General features: G+C 46.1%; 1 protein-coding gene across 6 annotated transcripts in view; it reads right to left on the reverse strand.

The window, feature by feature from the left end:
- ANK1 (ankyrin 1) overlaps positions 1–22,171 on the reverse strand; it is a 290,504-nt gene that overhangs the window by 177,411 nt on the left and 90,922 nt on the right. The window contains exon 1 of one of the 6 annotated variants that reach the window (XM_075858905.1): positions 18,619–18,725. The exons of the other annotated variants lie outside the window; for them this stretch is intronic. Coding sequence (XP_075715020.1) covers positions 18,619–18,630 — 12 coding nt within the window. The 5' untranslated portion in view covers positions 18,631–18,725. Of the gene's footprint in view, positions 1–18,618; positions 18,726–22,171 lie in introns of those variants that run through there. 6 annotated transcript variants of the gene reach the window in all.

Consider the following 22,171-nt stretch of genomic DNA (forward strand, 5'->3'; position numbering starts at 1 on the left):
TGTAATGTATTCTAGCAGCGATCAGAGCTGCAGGTCAAAGAAATAAAGTGTAAAAAGTAAAAGAAAAGTTAAACAAAAAAATAAAATGTAAAAAGTAAAAAAAAGTTAAGAAAAATGTTTTATAAAAGTGTAAAAATAAGTTTTTGTTTTCCTATAATAAGTCATTTATTATAGGGAAAAAATGAAAACGTTAAAAAAAAGTACACATTTGGTATCACCGTATTCGTAACGACTCAAACTATGAAACTATAATGTTAATTTTTCCGCACGGTGAATGCCGCAAACAAAATAAACGGAAAACTATGTCAGCATCGCTATTTTTTGGTCACCACCCCTCACAAGATATAGAATAAAAAGTGATCAAAAAGTCGCATTTACCCCAAAATAGTACCATTAAAAACTACAACCCGTCCCGCAAAAAACAGGACCTCCCACAGCTTTTTTGACGAAAAAATAAAAAAGTTACGGCTCAGAATAGCGTGTCTCAGAAAATAAATTATTTTATAGAAACGTAATTTTATTGTGCAAACGCTGCAAAACGTTAAAAAAAACTATACACATATGGTATCGGCGTAATCGTACCGACCGGCAGAATAAAGTAAAATGGAATTTATTGCGCACGGTGAACGCTGTAAGAAATAAAGAATTTAAAGCGCCAAAATCGTTGTTTTTTGGTCACTTTAGCTCTAAAAAAGATCCTGTGGGGTCAAAATGCTCACTATACCCCTAGAAAAATTCCTTGATAGGTGTAGTTTCCAAAATAGGGTCACTTTTGGTGGGTTTCCACTGTTTTGGTCCCTCCGGGGTGTTGCAAACCCGACATGGCACTGAAAACCAATCCAGCAAAATCTGTGCTCCAAAATCCAAAAGGCGCTCCCTCCCTTCTGAGCCCTGCTGTGGGTCCAAACATCAGTTTACAACCACATATGGGGTATTGCCGTAATTGGGAGAAATTGCTTAACAAATATTGGGGTGCTTTTTCTCCTTTATTCCTTGTAAAAATTTAAAAATTCTATATTTACACAGAAAAATAGGTGATTTTCATCTTCACAGACTAATTCCACTAAATTCTGCAAAAAAACTGTGGGTTCAAAATGCTAACTATACCCCTAGAAAAATGCCTCGAGGGGTGTAGTTTCCACAATGGGGTCACTTTTGGGGGGTTTCGACTGTTTAGGTACCACAAGACCTCCTCAAACCTGACATGGTGCCTAAAATATATTCCTAAAAAAAGGAAGCTCCAAAATCCACTAGGTGCTCCTTTGCTTCTGAGGCTGGTGCTTCAGTCCATTAGCACGCTAGGGCCACATGTTGGATATTTCTAAAATATGCAGAATCTGGGCAATAAATATTGAGTTACGTTTCTCTGGTAAAACCTTCTGTGTTACAGCTTTTTTTTTTATTCCAAATGAATTTCGGCAAAAAAAAATTAATTTGTAAATTTCACCTCTACTTTGCCTTAATTCCTGTGAAACGCCTAAAATATTTTCTGAATGTGGTTTTGAATACCTTGAGGGGTGCAGTTTTCAAAATGGGGTGATTTATGGGGACTTTCTAATAAAGAAGGCCCACAAAGCCACTTCAGAACTGAACTGGTCCCTGAAAAAATGGCCTATTGAAATTTTCTTGAAAATATGAGAAATTGCTGCTAAAGTTCTAAGCTTCGTAACGTCCTAGAAAAATAAAAGTGCGTGAAAAAAAATGATGCAAACATAAAGTAGACATATGGGGGATGTTAACTAGTAACTATTTTGGGTGGTATTACTATCTGTTTCACAAGCTAACACATTTAAATTTAGAAAAATGGTAATTTTTGCAAATTTTTGCTAAAATTTGACGTTTTTCACAAATAAATATTGAATTTATCGACCAAATTTTTTCACCAACATAAATTACAATATGTCACGAGAAAACAATCTCAGAATCGCTTGATTAGGTAAAAGCGTTCCGGAGTTATTACCATATAAAGTGACACATGTCAGATTTGAAAAAATCATCTGTGTCCACAAGGCCAAAACAGGTTGACATGCGCAGTCCTCATTCTAAGAAACCGAGTGTTGACATGCGCAGTCCTCATTCTAAGAAACCGAGTGTTGACATGCGTAGTCCTCTTTTTAAAGGACGGGTGTCGCGAAAAAAAAAATTTTATATCGATTTGCTTTTAGTGTTTTATGAAAATAAATTGTATTTATTTGTGTTTGTGTTTTACTTTTTTTTTTTCCTAACTTTTACTTCACTATGGGGGCTGCCATTTTTTTTTTTATCTCTGTATGTGTCGATTAACGACACATACAGAGATGGAATACGGCACATGCATCCCCATAGAGAATGCGAACGGGAGCCGTTCCATTCACTATGGTGTACACCGTCTGTGTGGGAACAGCGCATGCGCCGCTCCCACACAGTCCAAATGGAAGGTCTTCGGCCGAGCGACATCCGGTGCCATTTTCTTGTGGACCGGAAGCTGCGGCCGGACAGTAATAGACTACTTCCGGTCGCGGCTTCCGGACTTGTGCACTTGGAGCGGAGGGAGCAGACGGAGCGGACGGACCGGAAGGAGCGGCGGCGGCAGGAGCAGGTAAGTTATTTCTGTGTATGTACGTGTTTTAGTGTGTGATTACCACTGTATGTAAGCCTACTACACTGTGTATACGCTCAAAAAATGGCGACACACAGTGTAGGAGGTTTGAACATGCAATCCCCTCCTTTCTCCTGGCACTAGCCAGGATAAAGGAGGGGGGATTCTGTGAGCTCATTAGAGCGAGTGTGTCTTCTAAAATTTTGCAGCATAAAGCAATGTGGTTGCTTTACCACATGCCAATGCTGCAATTTTGGGAAATGCTCCCTATAGTGACCAGCGCTGGGAAATGTTATAAATTAGAATCTAATTTATAATATTTCCTGACCTGTTGAAAAAATGTTAAAAATTAGAACAATGTCTAATCATGTATTTACTAACTGTTTAACTAAAAAAAATAATAAAAATTGCTAGCGACACATTCCCTTTAAGATACTAAGTGTTGACATGCACAGTCCTCATTCTAAGAAACCGACTGTTGACATGCGCAGTCTTCTTTTTAAGAAACTGAGTTTTGACATGCACAGTCCTCATTCTAAGATACTGAGCGTTGACATGCACAGTCCTCATTCTAAGGCGGGATTCACACGACCGGGTCGTTCCCGAGCCCGAGTGTCGGCCGGTAAAATCGGCCATTTTGCCCGGCCGGTTTGCATAAAGTTATGCATCCGTGCCGGGCCGGGCAGATCCGGACAGTGACATCAGCGGCAGCTCCTGAAGGGGAATCCCCATGTGTTCGGGGATTCCGCTTCAGGAGTTTCCCCTGATGTCACTGCCAAGATATGGACAGAGACATCAAGCGCTCTGTCCAGGAGCGGAATCCCCGAAAACACGGGGATTCCGCTCCTTCAAGGAGCTAAAGTGCGGCTAGCACATAGCAGAGCGGGGAGATACCTCCCTGCTCTGCTATAGTGGCGTCGCTGCAGTAGTAGCAGCCGCAGCAGCAGCAGCTGCTGCTACTAGCGGCGCCATCGAAGGTGTCGCCGAGCCAGGGTGCTTTTAACAAGCAGGGGAAGGGAGCCAACGCAGCGCTCCCTCCACCTGCTGTACATCCCGGCCCTGCAACACAGTGTACAGCGATGCCATTCGTCAGAATGGCATCAACTCCTCCTCCTCACATGCACTCTGCGCTGTGAGGAGGAGGAGATAGAGCGCAAGCGCCGGGAAACCCGGCCATCACTCGGAACACATTCCGGTGATGGCCGTGTAATACCCGGCCCCATAGACTTCTATGGGAGCCGGGCGGCCGGTTGCCCGTGCAAAGATAGAGCATGTCCTATTTTTTGACGGCCGGATTTCCCGGCCGTCAAAAAATCGGTCGTGTGAATAGCCCCATTAGGGGTCTATCATTCCTAATGCAGCCGGGTGCCGGCCGATTTATGAACGGCCGGCACCCGGCCGGGAAACCCTGCCGTGTGAATGAGGCCTAAGATAGAGTGTTGACATGCACAGTCCTCATTCTAAGATACTGAGTGTTGACATGCACAGTCCTCATTCTAAGATAGAGTTTTGACATGCACAGTCCTCATTTGACACTTGTACCTAACCTGACGAAGAGGCCGGTACGGCCTTGAAACACGTTGTTGTTGTTGTTGTACAAATAAAAGCAATTTTCAGTACAGCTGCGCCCTCGGATATTCCATTTTTTATCCCCCTATCTCCTAGAGTTTTGACATGCACAGTCCTCATTCTAAGATACTGAGTGTTGACATGCACAGTCCTCATTCTAAGGGTATGTTCACACGTAGTCAACCAAAACGTCTGAAAATCCAGAGCTGTTTTCAAGGGAAAACAGACCCTGCTTTTCAGAAGTTTTTTTTACCAACTCGCAATTTTCGCGGCGTTTTTCGCGCCGTTTTCGCTGCGTTTTTTACGTCAGTTTTTGGAGCTGTTTTCATTGGAGTCTATGAGAAAACAGCTCCAAAAACGTCTGAAAGAAGTGTCCTGCACTTCTTTTGACGAGGCTGTATTTTTACGAGTCGTCGTTTGACAGCTGTCAAACGACGACGCTTAAATAACAGGTCGTCTGCACAGTACGTCGGCAAACCCATTCAAATGAATGGGCAGATGTTTGCTGACGTATTGTAGCCCTATTTTCAGACGTAAAACGAGGCATAATACGCCTCGTATACGTCTGAAATTTGGCCGTGTGAACATACCCTAAGAAACCGACTGTTGACATGCACAGTCCTCATTCTAAGATACCAAGTGTTGACATCCGCTGTTCTCTTTTTAAGATACCGAGTAATAAGGTGATGCATCTGTCAGTCACTCCAGAAGGGGCTGGACGGAGCCTGCAGGGCTGAAGGGGAAGCCTCCATGACCTCCCTGGTAGGGAAAGGGTTAACAGGTGAGGGAGAGTTGGAGGGAGTTGGAGGGGGTCAGGGAGGAGTCAGGGGGCCGTTGCTGCTCTTCCCGCTGTTTTCGGCATTGAGCCGGAAGCAGCGGGAGGAGTAGCACAGTAAGGACAAGCTCCCCTGTTGCCCGCGCTCTAACTGTATGTCGGAGGTAGTTTTGTTAGAGCAGCTGCGTGCTGCTGCTGTGCACCACGGTCCCGGATGGCTGGAGGAGACCGTGGCTGCATTAGCGAGGATCCCGGACGCCGTGTTGCCACGTCAGGCCCGGCGTTCGGGGTCTGTTGCAGGAGACAGGCTCCCCTCCCCCGGCCCCCTTCCTAGCATGGCGGCGGGGGGGGGAGTCGGCAACAACTGCTCCTGTCCGGAGCAGGCAGAGAGCGTTGCCGGGGGTGACGGCGACGCAGGCCGGGTCGACCCGTCCCTCCCGGCGGTCTCGACCTCCAGAGCGCCTTAGTCCTGAGGCAGTCCCGCGGACACGGCGTCGCAGAGGGAGCCCGATCTCGGACGCTGCAGGCCAGGCAGCTGGGGGGACCGCCCCTTCCCAGGCCCTGCGTCCTGGCAGGAATCCCAGGCCGCGACGGGGTCCGGCGGCGAGCAGGGAGTCGCAGGCCGGGCTCCCTGTCACCCCTCCACCATCGGATGGAAGATTTGGAGGACGAGGTACGGCCGCCCCGCCTGGTGATGTTCCGGCCAGGGGGCAGGCTTCTTCAGGATCATCGAGACGGATGCCTAGATCTGCAGCGACGTCGAGGCAACAGGTCCGGTCGGAAGTCTGGGTTCCATCGGTCGGGCGGCAGGTTGCCGGCCCATCGGTCAGCGCGTCATCATCTCCGATCCGAAGATGTCGGTGGGATGGCCAGTCGTCTGCGAGAGATGAGCTGGAGGAAGGTGAACTGGACGTGTATCGTCGAGGTCAGGATGGTCCGGCTGACGGGAACACAGCCCCTGTGCGGCCCGGTGAGTGTGTAACTCCATCATTGTCATATCCAGCGATTTTTATGTCGGGTGTCGGTGGGGGGGCTGCTAGCGTCGCATCGGTTGCTGGTAGTGGCGCGGGCGGGCGCGATGGCGCGGGTCTGGCAGATTTAGTGGGTTGCTTGAGGGAGCTGGTCGGGCGCCTAGATAGGGCGGCGGTGCCGTTAGTTACGGAAGTGTCCCCGGCGGTAGTGTGGGAGGGCCCCAGGGACTTGGGGTTGGTACAGGCGCGGCCCGTGCTGGCGGTTAGGGAGGCGGTCGCGGTGTCGGTACAGACCGAGGCACAAAAGGATGGCGATCGGGTGCATATTGATGACCGTGCTCGGGGGGAGGTGTACGTTTGTTTCGAAGGTCCGTTGGGGGCGCATTTAAAGCAGGAGGTGCGCGAGCGGATCTGGAAGGACGAATATGTTGAGATTTTTTCTCTCTTGCCGCTCGCTAAATTTAATTTGGATAAGAGCAAGCGGGACGAGAGTAAAAAGGACGAGGAGGAACGGCGGCGGTATAGGCTTATCCCGCAGACGTTCGTTAATTTGTCGCAGGCGTTCGCCATATTGGCTAGTGTGATAGGGGAAAAGGCGCCGGAAAATTGTTTGGCGTTGTTTTGTTATTTTGATGCCATTGGGGAGGCTCATAGGGCGTATGGGGGTCAGGCGTGGCTGCGATACGATGAGCAATTCCGTCAGCGAAAAGCGGTTCGGCCGGCGATTCGGTGGGACCAGAAGGATATTGCTCTCTGGTTACGGGTTACGGCTCCGGTTAGGCAGTCCTTTCCCGGGAGCGCCGGCCAGGGAGGCCAGTCTAGTCAGGTTGGACAAAGCGGCGGGGGAAAGGCGGGTTTTTGCTGGCAATTTAATGAAGGCCAGTGTAAGTTCGGGGCCACGTGCAAGTTCAAGCACGTGTGTTCCGAGTGTAATGGTGCATCACACGGGGCCGCAAAATGTCTGCGGAAAAAGAGGTCAGGGAACCAGCACTCCGCGGCTGGTCAAGGGGGTGTCGCCGGTGAGGGTGGAAAAGATGGCCCCTTATCTAAATGAGTATCCGGATAGGGCGGCGGCGAAGTTGCTTTCCGAAGGGTTTCGTGTTGGTTTTGTTATTCCTCCGCCTCCTTATGAGGTTCCGGTTACGCGGAGGAATTTAAAATCGGCTTACTTGCATGCAAAAGTCGTGTCGGAAAAGTTGTTAAAAGAAGTTTCGTTGGGCCGCATGTCGGGGCCGTTTGTTGAGTCGCCTGTAAAAGATTTAGTTGTGTCCCCGTTGGGTATTGTCCCTAAACGCGAGCCCGGAAAATTTCGTTTGATTCAACATTTATCGTATCCCAAGGGTTCGTCGGTAAATGACGGGATTGATCACGAGTTGTGCTCCGTAGTCTATACCTCGTTCGATAAGGCGGTGGGTTTAGTGCGGGCTGCGGGTCCAGGTGCGCTGCTAGCAAAAACGGACATCGAGGCGGCCTTCAGGTTGTTGCCTGTTCATCCAGAAAGCCAACGGCTGTTGGGTTGTTTTTGGGATGGGGCTTTTTACGTGGATCGGTGCCTTCCGATGGGGTGTTCCCTTTCTTGTGCATACTTCGAGGCGTTTAGTAGCTTCGTAGAGTGGGTAACGAGGGGAGTATCCGGGGTCGACTCGTTGATCCATTACTTAGATGATTTTTTGTGCGTTGGCCCGGGGGGTTCGCCGGTTTGCGGTAATTTGCTTCATGCACTACAGAAGGTGGCAAGGGATTTCGGTATTCCTTTGGCGCCAGAAAAAACGGAGGGCCCGGTAGCGACGATTTGTTTTTTGGGAATTGAAATAGACTCGGTGGCAATGGAGTGTCGTCTCCCTGCGGATAAGTTGGGTGCTTTGAGGCTGGAGGTACGGCGGGCTTGTAGACTGACGAAAATGACGCTGCGGGAGCTTCAGTCGCTGCTGGGGAAGTTGAATTTCGCCTGCCGGATTATGCCGATGGGGAGGGTGTTTGGTAGGAGGTTGGCGGCGGCAACGGCGGGAGTGCGTGCGCCGCATCATTTTGTGCGGCTCAAGGAGGAGCACCGAGCTGATCTTCAGGTTTGGGATGACTTCTTGGGCCAGTACAATGGTCGCTCACTATGGATGGCCCCAGCGCAGGATACGAGTGATTTGAATATTTTTACGGATGCGGCTGGGGCGGGCGGTTTTGGAGCTTACGGGGGAGGTCCGTGGTGCGCGGGTCAATGGCCGGCTAGTTGGGTGTCCAGTGGACTCACGCGGAATCTGGCCCTGCTCGAGCTGTTTCCCATCGTGGTGGCGGCTACCATTTGGGGGGACAGGCTCAGGGATAAGAAGGTCCGTTTTTACTGCGACAACATGGGGGTGGTGCTGGCCATTAATAATATCACGGCGTCCTCTCCTCCGGTAGTTAAATTGTTGCGACATTTAGTGTTGGTGTGTTTGTCGTTGAACGCGTGGGTGGTGGCGGTGCATGTCCCGGGTGTACGGAATTGTATCGCTGATGCTCTTTCTCGCTCGCAGTGGGACCGGTTTCGGCAATTGGCACCGGGAGCGGAACGTCTCGGTTTGGCTTGTCCGGAGCATCTTTGGGATCTGGTATCCGGCCCGTAGAACAACTGTTACAAAGGTCTTTGGCGCGCACGACGTGGAGTGCTTATGCTGCTTGTTGGAGGCAGTGGGAGGAGTGGGTAAGAGAGTTGGGTGACGTCAATACGGATAGAGACAGGTTGGTGGCACTTTTGTACTGGTTAGGGGACGCCTGGGAGGCGGGGTTTTCAGTGGCGAAGGTGAACCGGTTCATATCTGCGGTGGCGTTTGGGTTTAAGTTGCGGGGCTTTCAGGATGTATCGAAGGAATTTCTGGTATCGCAGGCTTTGAAGGGGTTGCGCCGAGGTAGGGTGGAGGCGGATAGTAGAAGGCCTGTGTCGTTTGCTTTGCTTAGCTCGTTGGGCGGTTCATTAGCATCGGTCTGTCGTTCTGCAGACGAAATGGATTTGTTTCGGTTAGCTTTTTCGTTAGCGTTCTTTGGGGCATTTAGAATAGGTGAGTTGGTGTCGCCAAGTACTAAACAAGCAGGGGGGCTGAGATCTGGGGAGGTGAGCCTCTTCGCAGATCGGCTGGAGGTATGGTTGCGTCGGTCAAAAACTGATCAAGTGGGGAAGGGTAAACTGATAGTTTTGTTCGCCCTCCCGGGGTCGGTTATGTGCCCAGTAGAGTGCATGCGGGGTTTTACGCCAAAAAGGGGGTCTCCAGATTTGCCTTTGTTACGTCATGTGGACGGGGCGTTTTTGTCCAGGTTTCAGTTTGGAGCTGTATTTAAAAAATGTTTGACGGCGGTTGGTGTTGCGGCAGGCTCATATTCATCTCACTCCTTCAGGATTGGCGCAGCAACAGAAGCGGGCGCTGGGGGTTGGATGATGAGGGGGTGCGGCGTATTGGTCGTTGGGAGTCCAACAGGTTTAAGTCCTATGTCCGCCCCCATATGTTATGAAGTTTGTTGTTAACGCTTTAAAAATGTTATATGGTGGTGCCTAATTGTTTTTTCCGTTTCAGATTCGCCTCCGTGTTTGGTGTGGTTGATGGGTCATTCTTACGTGCACTGGGGGGCTTTGAGGGCGGACGTCCGCCCGGATGGTCGCCAGTTGCGCATTCCGCGACAGGATGCGGTTGTGCATTGGCTGGGATTTAGAGGTATGTCGTGGAGCAGGGTGTTGGCGGAATTCCAGACATATGCTCGGCTTGATAGGGTTCCGGAGGTCTTAGTGTTGCACGTGGGTGGGAATGACTTAGGAGTCCGCCCCTTTCGTGAGTTGGTGCGGGATATCAAACACGATATGTTGTGTTTGTGGGTATCTTATCCCAAGTTGGTGATAGTGTGGTCGGACATAGTCCCAAGAAAACATTGGCGGTTGGCTAGATCGGTGGAGAGAGTCAATAAGGCTCGCATTAAAGTTAATCGGGCGGTGTCCCGTTTTGTGGCAAAGAACGGGGGCATTTGCGTGAGGCATAGGGATTTGGAGTCAGGAGTGGGGAATTTCTGGAGGAGTGACGGGGTTCATCTGACCGAGGTTGGCATTGATCTTTGGAGCTTGGCGATAGCAGAAGGCATAGAAAGGGCGGTGGTGGTGTGGAGGAACTCACAGGCTTAAGGTGGTCAAGGCCTGTTTCGCTGTGGCGGGGGGAGTCCTTGAGGCCAGTCAGTACAAAATGGTGGGGGGGTCGCATCGGGGGTATGCGTCCCCCAAAAAAGGTACATGGTTGAAGACTTCATCGGGTGTTATCCCTTTGAAGTGGTCTTCTGGTAGAAGGTATATCACTTGAAGGCTTCATCGGGTGTTATCCCTTTGAAGTGGACTTCTAGTGGTCGGTATATCACTTGAGGGCTTCATCGGGTGTTATCCCCTTGAAGTGGACTTCTAGTGGTTGGAGCCATCTGCAGAGGTGAACGGTGCTTCCGAGCTGGTTTACGGCTGGAGGTAATTAGTGGTTTGCAGATGGCTAACTCGGTGTGTTCTTAAAAAAGGAATATCTGAAAGGGCTTCAAGGACTTCCTCTGCTCGGGTTAATGTTAACGTTAAATTGTTATTTACGTTTCTGACCCATGTTGGGTCATGTGAATTATTAGAAGGAATTCTCTGGTGGATTCCTAACTAGTTATCCGAAGGTTTCGGATTTAAATTGTTTTTATAAAACTGTAAAATTAATAAACGGCTGCTGTGGCCATTTCACATCCAACCTCGGTGTCACGTGTCTTTCCTAAAGGTGGGGGTGGGGGGATAGGATGGGGTAAGGGAAGGTTCGTTAACACACGACTCTACTTAGGCAGGTCATGAAGAAGCTGATCTTGGTATCAGAAATACGCATGCAGCTTCTGTTGTAGTGTATGTTTTGACCAGACCTCATTTTTCCTCCCTCGACTTCATGCCCTTTGTCTGGCTATTAATATATTTCTCTCTAACTCATTTTGTTTAGATTTATAATCTTGCTTTATACCATACTACTCGTTGGATGTCACGTTACCCACGGGTATGCTTTTGGCAGCTATTATATTGCAATTTAGCAACTTTTTTTGGTAATATTTTTGTATGTCTTTGGGCCCTTGCACATTATACTTGACCTTTGTGATTCTTCTGCCATATACTGCACTAGCATCTTTTGATCTTGTTGAGTAGATAGGTTGATTCATTAACCATTTATTTCATGTCTGCTCACGCCCGCATTTTGGTTTATCACTACAGTGACTCTTATCGATGAACTGTTTTTTAAAAATGTTTTGTCGGATGTATTGCTTATGCTTAAATAAATTGCTTATATTTTGAGTAATATGGGTGTGCTTTTCTTTTGTGCTGTTGCTTGTTTCGTGCCATTCTAGTTTTCGAGACGCTTTTGTTCCACCCCAATATATTTACGTTGCTGTTTAGTCGTTCCCATAATTCCTCAATTCCTCCATGGTCTAAAAACCGTATCGTATACAGGGCCGGCCTTACGGTGGGTGATGCCCCATGCGGTACCTTCTATTGCCACCCCATATGGTGTACGATCATACAGTATATAAATAGTTATTTCATACAGTGTCTAGTTATCAGCTCCACTAAGTATGGTGCCCAAAGAACAGTGTTATACATAATCCAAAAACACTTCTATACAGTTATATAGATAACAATGCTATATAGTGCTATAGTCATCATACACTGCCAAAATAATATACTGTACAGTGCTCTAATAATACGAATGTGCAGTGTCATAAAGTAATCTTAGAACTGCTATATAATAAAAAGGGGTTGTCTCATAAAGACAATCCCTATCTACATGTCCTATTAAGGCATATGGACATTATAGAGGAGAAGTCCCCGACTCGGGTCCACCTCTATGAGCCAGAACAAAGAGCCACTCTATAAGAGCGGCTCCCGTTCTGGCTAACTCGAGTCGTTTTTGTATTACATGGGCGATAATTTATCTGAAAGGCCGCCATGTAAACATACTTTTCCCCTGCATCGGCTACTTTAGGGGGAAATGCCTGGCTGGCCACGGCTTCCACCGGCAAAATAAGCTGATGAGAATACCTCTTTATCTGATGAAACAACCTCTCCACAATTAGGATTCATGGTGATCACAAGGCTCGGGTTCCAGGCCTTCTGTGGCACCCCCCTTTCTGCAGAGGTGACTGATGCTCCTTGTGTGACCGCACAGTTTGCACATCCCTAAGGCCTTTCCTGATTTTAAAGTCTAACTTTATTCAAAATCTGAAAAATCACTATGATTCAGGAATCAGTGGAGTACTGATCGCGGTCCACCGTGACCAGGCCCATATGGGAAGGGGACCCGTCCTGGATATCTGGGCCAGTGTCGCTAACAACTGGACCCTCAGGATGCGTATCCAGCAAAATACTCTCCCTAGCCCCTCGATGCGCCTATCACAGGCCCCCTGTCACATCAGGCTCCGGCACACAAGGTCTGTGTTGCAGCGCATACAAGGTCCTTTTTTTTTTGAGCATCTGATTTAGGTGTCTGATCTGACGGGTCCATGCTGTGGGGGGCATTCAATAATGTGGAATGTGGCCCAGCAATCTGTAGTTACCCACCTGTCAGGAAGCTAGGATAGATAGAGACAAACATGTAGTCACACACAAACAGCTCCCCATCTCTCAGCTTCCAAGGCCTACCTGAATGGGAGAGTCTGGTTAATGCGAGGCAGGACCCAAGCTAAAAGCCTTGGGGGAAGGCTGGTATGATGGAGTTTGTTGGAACAGGAAGTGGTTAATTGGGGGTGGGGGTGGAGTTAGTAAGTGTTTGTTAGTCCAGGAGGGGGCTTATAAACCCATTTCCTGGGGCACAGTGGAAAGTCGTTGAGAGTCCCGCCCTCCCATCCTATTTTGATTCTGATTTTGTCATTTTCCAGTGACTGTCTCTTAATTTTTGTGTTTTTTCATGTTTCTCTTTTGCAGGTGTTTTTTGTTGGATGGACGCTGGTGTGTGCGGAGTCATGGCTGCATTTTTTTTGGGCGGATTGGGGATCCTTGGAGTTGGTGTAAATTGGGGGGGATTCATCATGAGTATGGTCCCCTCCAAATGATATGGAATTACCGTAGTTGATGTGGCTTAGTTTGGGCTCCTGCAGGGTGATGTCCCGGAGAGTGGGTGGAGGATAAAACAACCATCCCTAATTAGTCATGGTGCCCCTGAGCCGGTGGTGAACAGCTAAGGGTAAATGCACTAATTTGTTTAATAACTGGCGGCAGATTTTTGTAGCTCCGAGCATCCCCTCCGTTTGGTGGTTTGGATTGCTCATGTTATTTAATATTTATGTTATTAAAATGGCTGCAGTGGCCGATATTATCCAAACCATAGTCTCTGGCTGTTATTTTCGGTGAAGTTAGTCAGGGGAACTGATAAGGCTAAAAATTGGTTCATAGCCATTAAGATGGGTAAATAGAAGGAATAAATTATAGGCCGTACTGAACTGTACAATATTAAAGTCAAGGAATACTGCATGAAAAACTCATACACTGTTATGCCTAGTGCAGGGCCGGAGGGGGTGGAACATGACAAAGGGTTTGTTCCTTCTGTGTTCTTTCGGTCTCTGTGTCATGCTCCGCCCCCTTATAACCTGCACTAGGGATAATGGAGAGTTCCTTTAACTACAGTCACACAGGTCATTAGCAGAGTTAGGCTTTAAAAAAAACTATTTGCCACCATTCTTCATTGCATATTACTTTACAGAATTCCCCCCTGACATTGTTCACTTTCTATTTTGTACTTCGGTTTTCACTTTGTAGTTTTAATGTGCTGGAAAAAAGGATTTTGACTGACTGGTCCTTTATAGAGCCTGGGGGATCCTTTGATCTGATACTTAAGAGAAATACTGAGAAAGGAACTGATGAAAAATATTACATACATATTGAAGTAATTACAGAGAGAAGATACCCTGCAAGACCGTCATTCCTCCTTTCATAAATTAAAGAGCAGGCGGCATGCGAGTCCTTATCCAAGTAATGGCAGCGGGCCCATGGGAGGGAGGAACAGTCTTCTAGGCATTATAAGGAAGGGGTTATATTCTCCCAGGATGGATATTTCTTATTAGCTGTAATATTAGTAGAAACTTTCTCCAGGTTGTGTCTGGAGCCAGATTCACACTTAGGGTATGTGCACACACACTAATTACGTCCGTAATTTACGGACGTATTTCGGCCGCAAGTACCGGACCGAACACAGTGCAGGGAGCCGGGCTCCTAGCATCATACTTATGTACGATGCTAGGAGTCCCTGCCTCGCTGCAGGACAACTGTCCCGTGCTGTAATCATGTTTTCAGTACGGGACAGTTGTCCTGCAGCGAGGCAGGGACTCCTAGCATCGTACATAAGTATGATGCTTGGAACCCGGCTCCCTGCACTGTGTTCGGTCCGGTACTTGCGGCCGAAATACGTCCGTAATTAGTGTGTGTGCACATACCCTTAAAATGAATTTCCACCTTCTATAATCATGTTGTTTCAAGGTCCAACATTCGATGATGAGTCATTTCCAAATATATGGAAAGTATGTCACCGGCGACAAGTTTTCCCTCTATGACACAGTCAGGCACAGGAAGAGATAAGGCAGCTCTACGGTTTGAGAACCTTATTAAACAGCTCGCCATATCTTACCTTTTGGGATAGTTACACCAGCATTTTTATGTTTTGAGTGGAGTTTGGCCTTTTTTCTATTAAAATTCACAGGAAATACCATTTAGGCAGGTACCAGCAGCCCCTGATGATGGTGACTGAGACTTTAGCCATGGTATTTTTGCCTCGCAAGGACAAGGGGTTGCACTTCTTTTCCCCACTTGAGTTGCACTGCAGCAGAAGTAAATGGGAACTCTCACACAATTACCCTGCCTCTCATTCAATTCTACTGGAGTGGTATTCCAGCATTCACTTAAAGAGGCTCTGTCACCAGATTACAAGTGCCCTATCTCCTGCCTAATGTGATCGGCGCTGTAATGTAGACAACAGCAGTGTTTTTTATTTTGAAAAAGCATCATTTTTTAGCAAGTTATGAGCAATTTTAGATTTATGCTAATTACTTTCTTAATGCCAACTGGGCGTTTTTTAACTTTTGACCAAGTGGGCATTGTAAAGAGAAGTGTATGACGCTGACCAATCACCGATATACACTTCTCTCCATTCATGTCCATTTGTACTCAGCACAGGGTGATCTCGCGAGATCACGCTATGCTGTCACATACACCCACAGTAACTTTACTGAAGTGTCTTGAGAGTGAAGATAAGATCACGCTGTGCTGTCATTCACAAAAACTTTACCGAAGTGTCGGGAGTGTGAATAGACATCGCATCCTGGCTGGAGGTGATGTCTATTCACTCTCAAGGCACTTCAGTAAAGTTAATGTGGGTGTATGTGACAGCACAGTGTGATCTCGCGAGATCACGCTGTGCTGAGTACAAATGGACATGAATGGAGAGAAGTGTATGACGCTGATTGGTCAGCGTCATACACTTCTCTTTACAACGCCCACTTGGTCAAAAGTTAAAAAGCGCCCAGTTGGGCATTAAGAAAGTAATTAGCATAAATCTCAAATTGTTCATAACTTGCTCAAAAATGATCGTTTTTCAAAATAAAAACCCCTGTTGTTATCTACCTTACAGCGCTAATCAGATTATGTAGGAGATAGGGCACTTATAATCTGGTGACAGAGCCTCTTTAAATGGGACTGAGCTGCAAAGAGCTGCAGTACCAGGCACAGCCACTATTGGATGTATGGAGCTGTGCCTGGTGAGCAATGAATAGGCTGCAGCACTCAATAAGCTGATCGTGGGGATTCCGGGAGTCGGATCCCCACTGATCAGATATTAATGAGCTATCCTAAGAATAGGTCATCAATATCAAATTTCCTGAAAAAAACCTTAAATGCGTCCCTCAAGTCCTGGTATAATTGTGGCGACTTGCATATTTCCCTATTATTCAAAACCGCAATATATGTATTCATAATATAGAGATGGAGGTTCATTTTCTACACTTGAAGGCAGATGCTTAAAATCGACCTTTTTTTTTTAGAGTTAAAGTTACACACGTGCGCCATATTATAAAGCATTTGACTGACATTTTTTGCTTCTTTTCCTTGTGGTTGACAGTGCAGCTGTAGTGTAATATGCACCATATTTATAAAAACGTAGTCACCAGCCTTTACCAGGTGCATATGGCACAAGGGTTATTCCCATATGTCCGTGCAACATTTTTATGAACTTGGAAAACATCTCCCCATTAGTTATTTACCAGCGGCAGACATACACACGTCATAGTGCAGTGTCACCGACTAGCACCACACCCGTGTTCTGCGTACATGTGATAAGAAGACGATTGGTGTGATACCAGTCAGTGGGGATGGGGGACCATGATGCTTTGCAAAAAAAATAAAAAATAATAATAAAAAAAAACCAGTCTATAAAGATTTCCTATAAACAAGGTAACAGATGTATAGCTGTAGATGTGTCGTCCAGGCTGAGCAGTCACCTATGATGGGTAGCGCTGCCAGCCTCTATGTAACATATTGCTTCCAATATATCCATGGCAAGTGTTTGCCTGGCAGTTGCCAAAGGATAAAGCGTCCAGTTCCTCATTATGTATAATAATCAGAGCGCTGACTATTCTGCTTGTTTTGTATGATTCTGACCCCAATGAAATGTGTTCACTTTTAGGGGGTCGCCCCGACCAGGACTTTCCCATCTATTATCCAGGGTGGAGAGATGCTGTGAATAGTGGCATTTGCTTTAGTGGATTGGGTGCAACCGTGGTCATTCAGTGAGTTCCGGCAGATGGCACCTTCTTCAGGTATATTCACACGGTGCAGTCAGATTGCATTGTTTTCTGTAATTGTCACAGCATTTCAACAAAACCACACTGTTGAATTGCAATTTTGTGTAAACCGCAGGAGAAAAAAAACCCTGATATAACTGCACCATGTGAATACACGTCTCCACTCTGATCACTGTGGGAGGGGCATTTCCAGCAGCCGTAACCCCTGCAATCGGCTCAACATGACGTGCCCCTCTTTAAAATGGGTTTTCCCACCTTAGATATTTATTGGATATGCCATAAATGTCTGATAGATGTGGGTCCTATCTCCAGAATGAGTGTCACCAGATGCCCATCCCACCCAATGCCAGCTGCCACATCCGGCAAGAGAATGAATGGAGAGGTGCCCGTATGCTTGACTGTTCCGTAGCTCCGTAAGAAGTGAATGGAGTCAGCCGCACACATGAGTGATCACCTCTCCATTCAGTCTCCATCTGGATGCGGCGGCAGTGGAAGTTGGAGGACCTCCATTCTGGAGATGGAACCCGCATCTATCCGATATTTATGGCATTTGTGGGAATTATGGATGAATGATGGCTGAGTAGTTATAACATACTAATAAACAATAATCTTACAGTCAGGGGTGGGAGATTACTCAAATTATTATGTATAGACAATAAAGGATTTTATTTTGTCATGATTCTTCCTTTTGTTCGTTTACATTATAAATACTCGTAATTCTCATGATAATTGGTTTACATAATCCGGCGCTTAGTTAATTTGGCCATAGACATGCAGTAAGTGTTGGCCGAAAGTTGTTCAGCCAAAAGTAATTGCCCCCTGAACTTCTATTTAACCTGCGTGCTTAGCTCAGGAAATTATGTATGTTATTTCTATAAAGGGGAGCAGCTGCCGGAATCTCTGGAGGTGAAGAATAGAGGATCAGCTCACAAATATCCAACATATCCAGTTTTAGCCAGTGAGGTTACCCGATGCCAATGCACAGTAGATTGATGGTAGCCTAATATCTCTGGCTAGCTGGCTGACTTATTGTATAATGTAAAGTTCTGCAACTTTCAAACATACTTTGTGTTTCAATTCATCGCCATTTTTAATATCTCGGCTTGCTGTCAGTGAATTGAAACATTCTTGTTTATATCCGGATGCTGAAAATCTGTATTGATTATGTCTAAGGGCCTGTTCATATCAGGGTTGGAGGCTCCATTTGGGGCATCCGTCACAGATCTGGACCAAAATACCTGAAACAATAGCGCAGCATGCTGCGCTATTATTTCTAGTAAAACCACAGACACCCACGACGGAAACCCAATGGAACCTATTAAAGTCAATTGTTTTCGTTGGGCACCGATGGTGTATGTCATACAATGACACAGGTACTTGCAGTATTTTATTGGTTCTGCTCTTCTAACCGAGCAGACCAACGGAAACACTGATGCAAGTGTGAACAGGCCTTAACTGATACAGGTGCAGGGCTTGTTGCAAGAGAGAGCTCTGATACACTGTAACAAGCCAGGCACCTGTGTCAGTTGGACATTATCAGGACAAGTTTTTAGCCTTCTGATGTGAAGAAGAATGTTTCCGTTCACTTACAGCAAGCAGGGATCTGGAAAAAGTAATTAAAACACAAAGTATATTAGAAAGTTTTTTATTTTATTTACACAAAGCTGAATTGTACTTACGTCACGTAAAGAAATACGTGACAACAAATTATTTTTGTAACTCTACGCCATAATTTATAACCGCTGTAAAACACGGGAAACGCTGCCTGATATGCCAGGGAACAGCTGCAGATGGAGTTTTATAGTCATTGAAGTATTGGTCATTGGATACAGAATAATTCATTCATGCGGAGAGGTGGCTTCAAGTTCAAAAGACGTCTACAACCTTCTATTAGACCCCTATGAACCCCTAATACAACTTTCACTCACCTTAATGAACATAATGCCTCAAAGAAGGGGCGCTCCGCCTCGAAAAGTGCCTGTACCCTCCACTTGCCGTATTTTGTGGACTCTCTCAGGACTTTCTGAAGCGGTACTGTGCTATCTCTGACTTCAGCCTCACTATCTATAAATCCAGGCGTTGTCAGTTGCCTACCCTTCTACCCTCCTCCCTAACTTTGTCTCGCTGCTTCTTACTTGAAATACGCCAATCAGCAAACATGACGATAAATGACTTGATTATAGCTATGAATTGTACGGTTGTGTGGCAGCTGACACCCAAAACAAGCATAAAGTCATGAAAGTGGGCTTAACAATGGATATTAGGGAATTGCATTAACACCCGTACCCTAATATAGTAAGATGTCCTTAGACTGGTATTAATAGGACCTAGTGCTGGATTATCAGATATTGTGGATTGATGGAAAGCCATGGAAAATAATATAAAACATTTGCCTGTAAGGGTAGAGGGCCTCGACGAAGACAGCCCAAAATAAAATGAGAATACAAAATATCACTTTTCTGTGTTTTTTTAATAAGAGAGGGAGGATTAATCGATAATCTCTGCTCAGTCTTCTGTTTCTGGTTTTATCACGCAGTTTTGTGCTCGATTGTCAGAAGGAATATTGCTGTATATATCGTATTATATTACTAAAATAAAATTATTAACAAGCCTAATAAATGGAAATACTCACAAGCGTACTTGCCCTCACTTAAAGGGGTTGTCGGGTTTAGAAAACCCATTATGAAATACCCTACAAAGAGTGTCTCTACCTCTGGAGGACCAGACATGTTAATGCTTCATTTCCCCTGTGGTGGCGCTGCAGATAAATTGAACACTTGCTGCTGCATTCCTCATCAGATTACAGCTGAATTGTGTTTGGGGGAACTTTCTAATAACAAAGGGTTGTACAGTTTAGAAAAATCCTTACCACATCAGTTGTTATCATTGGATCATACATGGCAACTTTTGGAAATGGCCCACAAGTAGATCTCGGGACTGTGGCCAGCAGCGAGACAATTTTTTAATATTTTTTTTCGGAAGCCACATCCCTTTTTCAGGCCACACCCCTTTACAAGTCATGATATCCTGCATTACGGTTGCCACCTTTCACACCCAAAAATACCGGCTAGGTTAACGCATGTAAAAAGTGAGTGTGGCTTTGTGGGCATGGCTTCACACAGAGTGTGATTTTAGACGTGGAGATTTAATGACTTTATGGTAAAGTTAGCTATACAAATTAGATGAATGTCAGTCGAACCCGCTGCCGTTGCCCACTGCTACTCCAGTTCCGACGTTACAGTAGTCCCCTCTGTTCCTGCAGCGATGACGTCACGTACATCAATCATGTGACTGCTGCAGCTTGATTGGCTGCAGTGGTCAAGTCAGTGATGTAAGTTGCAATGGGCAACTGCTGCACTTTTTCTATTACAGACACCAGATCAGACCCCCAAAACAAATACAGATCCCAGACCCCCTAAATAAGTACAGACCCCTAAAAAAAGACTGCAGACGAGACTCCCCCTAAATAAATACCCGATACCAGACTGCCCCTACTTAAAGGCCCCCAGACCAGACTATCTCCTTATACAAATCCAAGACCAGACTATCCACTTAAATAGACACCAGATCCCCAACAAATCTTGTCAAAACCCCAGACCCGTTTGTTCAGACGCCACACACTTTAAACAGCCCCTATATATAGAAAAATTCTGATCTGAGTTCTGACTCATCAGACAGAGATACCTGTGTGCCACACATATTGATTGTGTCTTGATGATGCAGCCCAAGGCGCCAGGGCTAGAAGTGAGAGATTGCGTCCGTACGCGAGAGAATTGCCAACACTTCCGGGAGTTCTAGTGGTCTCTCCTTTATCCAGGACCCACTTGGACATTTCAGGGGAGTTGGCAAGCCTGCATTGGAGAGGCTGTTGGGGGACCTAATTTCCCATGCAGCAACACTGAAGGAGAAATGAAGCATTACATGGCAGTCCGGTGGTGTCACAAGCACTAAGTATCCTAGGCCTAAGCCCCAGATTTTTGGTGCAGTGCCCCGGAACTCCGGGCGACCACCACATTCAGTTGTAGCTTCATCCTCAGGACACAGATACAGTTGAATGCTATGGTGGAGCAGGGAGTTGTAAGTTGTATTATTTGTTGGGGGAGCATTAAAGGGCACTATTACTGAATGTAGGCCACTAAGGGGCGCTATTACTAAGTAGGGGCTAAGAAGGGGTACCCTTAATGAGTAGAGGGCACTATAACTGAATAGGGGCCATTCAGGGGGCACAATTACTAAGTGGGCAGCACTATGGGGCACTATTACTGAACAGGGGAAATGAAGGGGCACTATTACTGAGTATGGACTATTAAGGTTGGTACCATTAATGAGAAGGGGGCCCAATTATATAGTGGGTAGCACCAAGGGGAACAGTTAACTGTGAAGGTCACGAAGTTGACACTAATACTGTGTGTGGAGGGACACTATTACTGTGTGTTATTATTTTGAGGTGGACTAAGGGAAGCAAACACTGTTACTGTGTGGAGGGCACACAAGGGGCACTATTACTTTGTGGGTGGCACTAAGGGGACACTATTATTGTTTGGGTGTACCGGGGATGTGCTAGAAAAGTGAAGATCCAAAGATGTCTGTGAAATTCTGCAGAGACGAGTGGAGGCCGAGAGAAGTCATCATGGCGGTCTGGGCCGGATGAGGAAGAAAAGGGAAAGTGAATGACTCCAACCAGAGAAGATGTCACCTGTGAATCACTGGATTTAACAGTACTGTAATCACTTATACGATCTGCAGGATGATAATACTATGTAGAGTGCCAGTGTAGAACTGTTATGTGACCACTGTATAGGTACTGTATGGTGATATTATTAGTTATATTGGTCTTTGTGGTACATATATGTGGTTATGGTGTGGATGGATTTTTTGGCCCTTGTATAGTGGTATTATTTGATAAGTGTGTGACGTGTATTATTCAGAGATATGATGTAATATATAGATTAGTGTTTATGACAGAGCAAATTACTTGGGGGCAGGGGCTGATTTATCTATGGATACTGGTTCCAGGCTTCACAGCACTGATTTTCATTATAAAGTAATATCTAGGGACAGTGTACTGATGAGGTAGTCTATCATATGTTCTAAAAGTTATTTTATAGCTATGCGGTTTTTAATATATACAGTGGATAGATAGATAGATAGATAGATAGATAGATAGATAGATAGATAGATAGATAGATAGATAGATAGATAGATAGATAGATAGAATTTATTTTTTAGGTGGAGTACAAAACCTATGTCTTGGGGCTCTAGCAACACCCTGCGTTACACCCAGTTAAGTCAGTGGGTCATCTGTGTAGTGCAAGAACGTGAGTTTGTATTGGCCCTCCGCTCTGGCTAATGGAGAGTGGTTCTGACTGAAGAACCTCATGTTCATATGCCCTAAAAGGGCATATGCATATATATATATATGGGTCATCTAAAACAGACAACCCGTTTAAATGATCTCTAATTGTCATGGGGTTCGAAAAG

The sequence above is a fragment of the Rhinoderma darwinii genome, chromosome 3 (genome assembly GCF_050947455.1).
Source record: "Rhinoderma darwinii isolate aRhiDar2 chromosome 3, aRhiDar2.hap1, whole genome shotgun sequence".
NCBI classification, from domain to species: domain Eukaryota; kingdom Metazoa; phylum Chordata; class Amphibia; order Anura; family Rhinodermatidae; genus Rhinoderma; species Rhinoderma darwinii.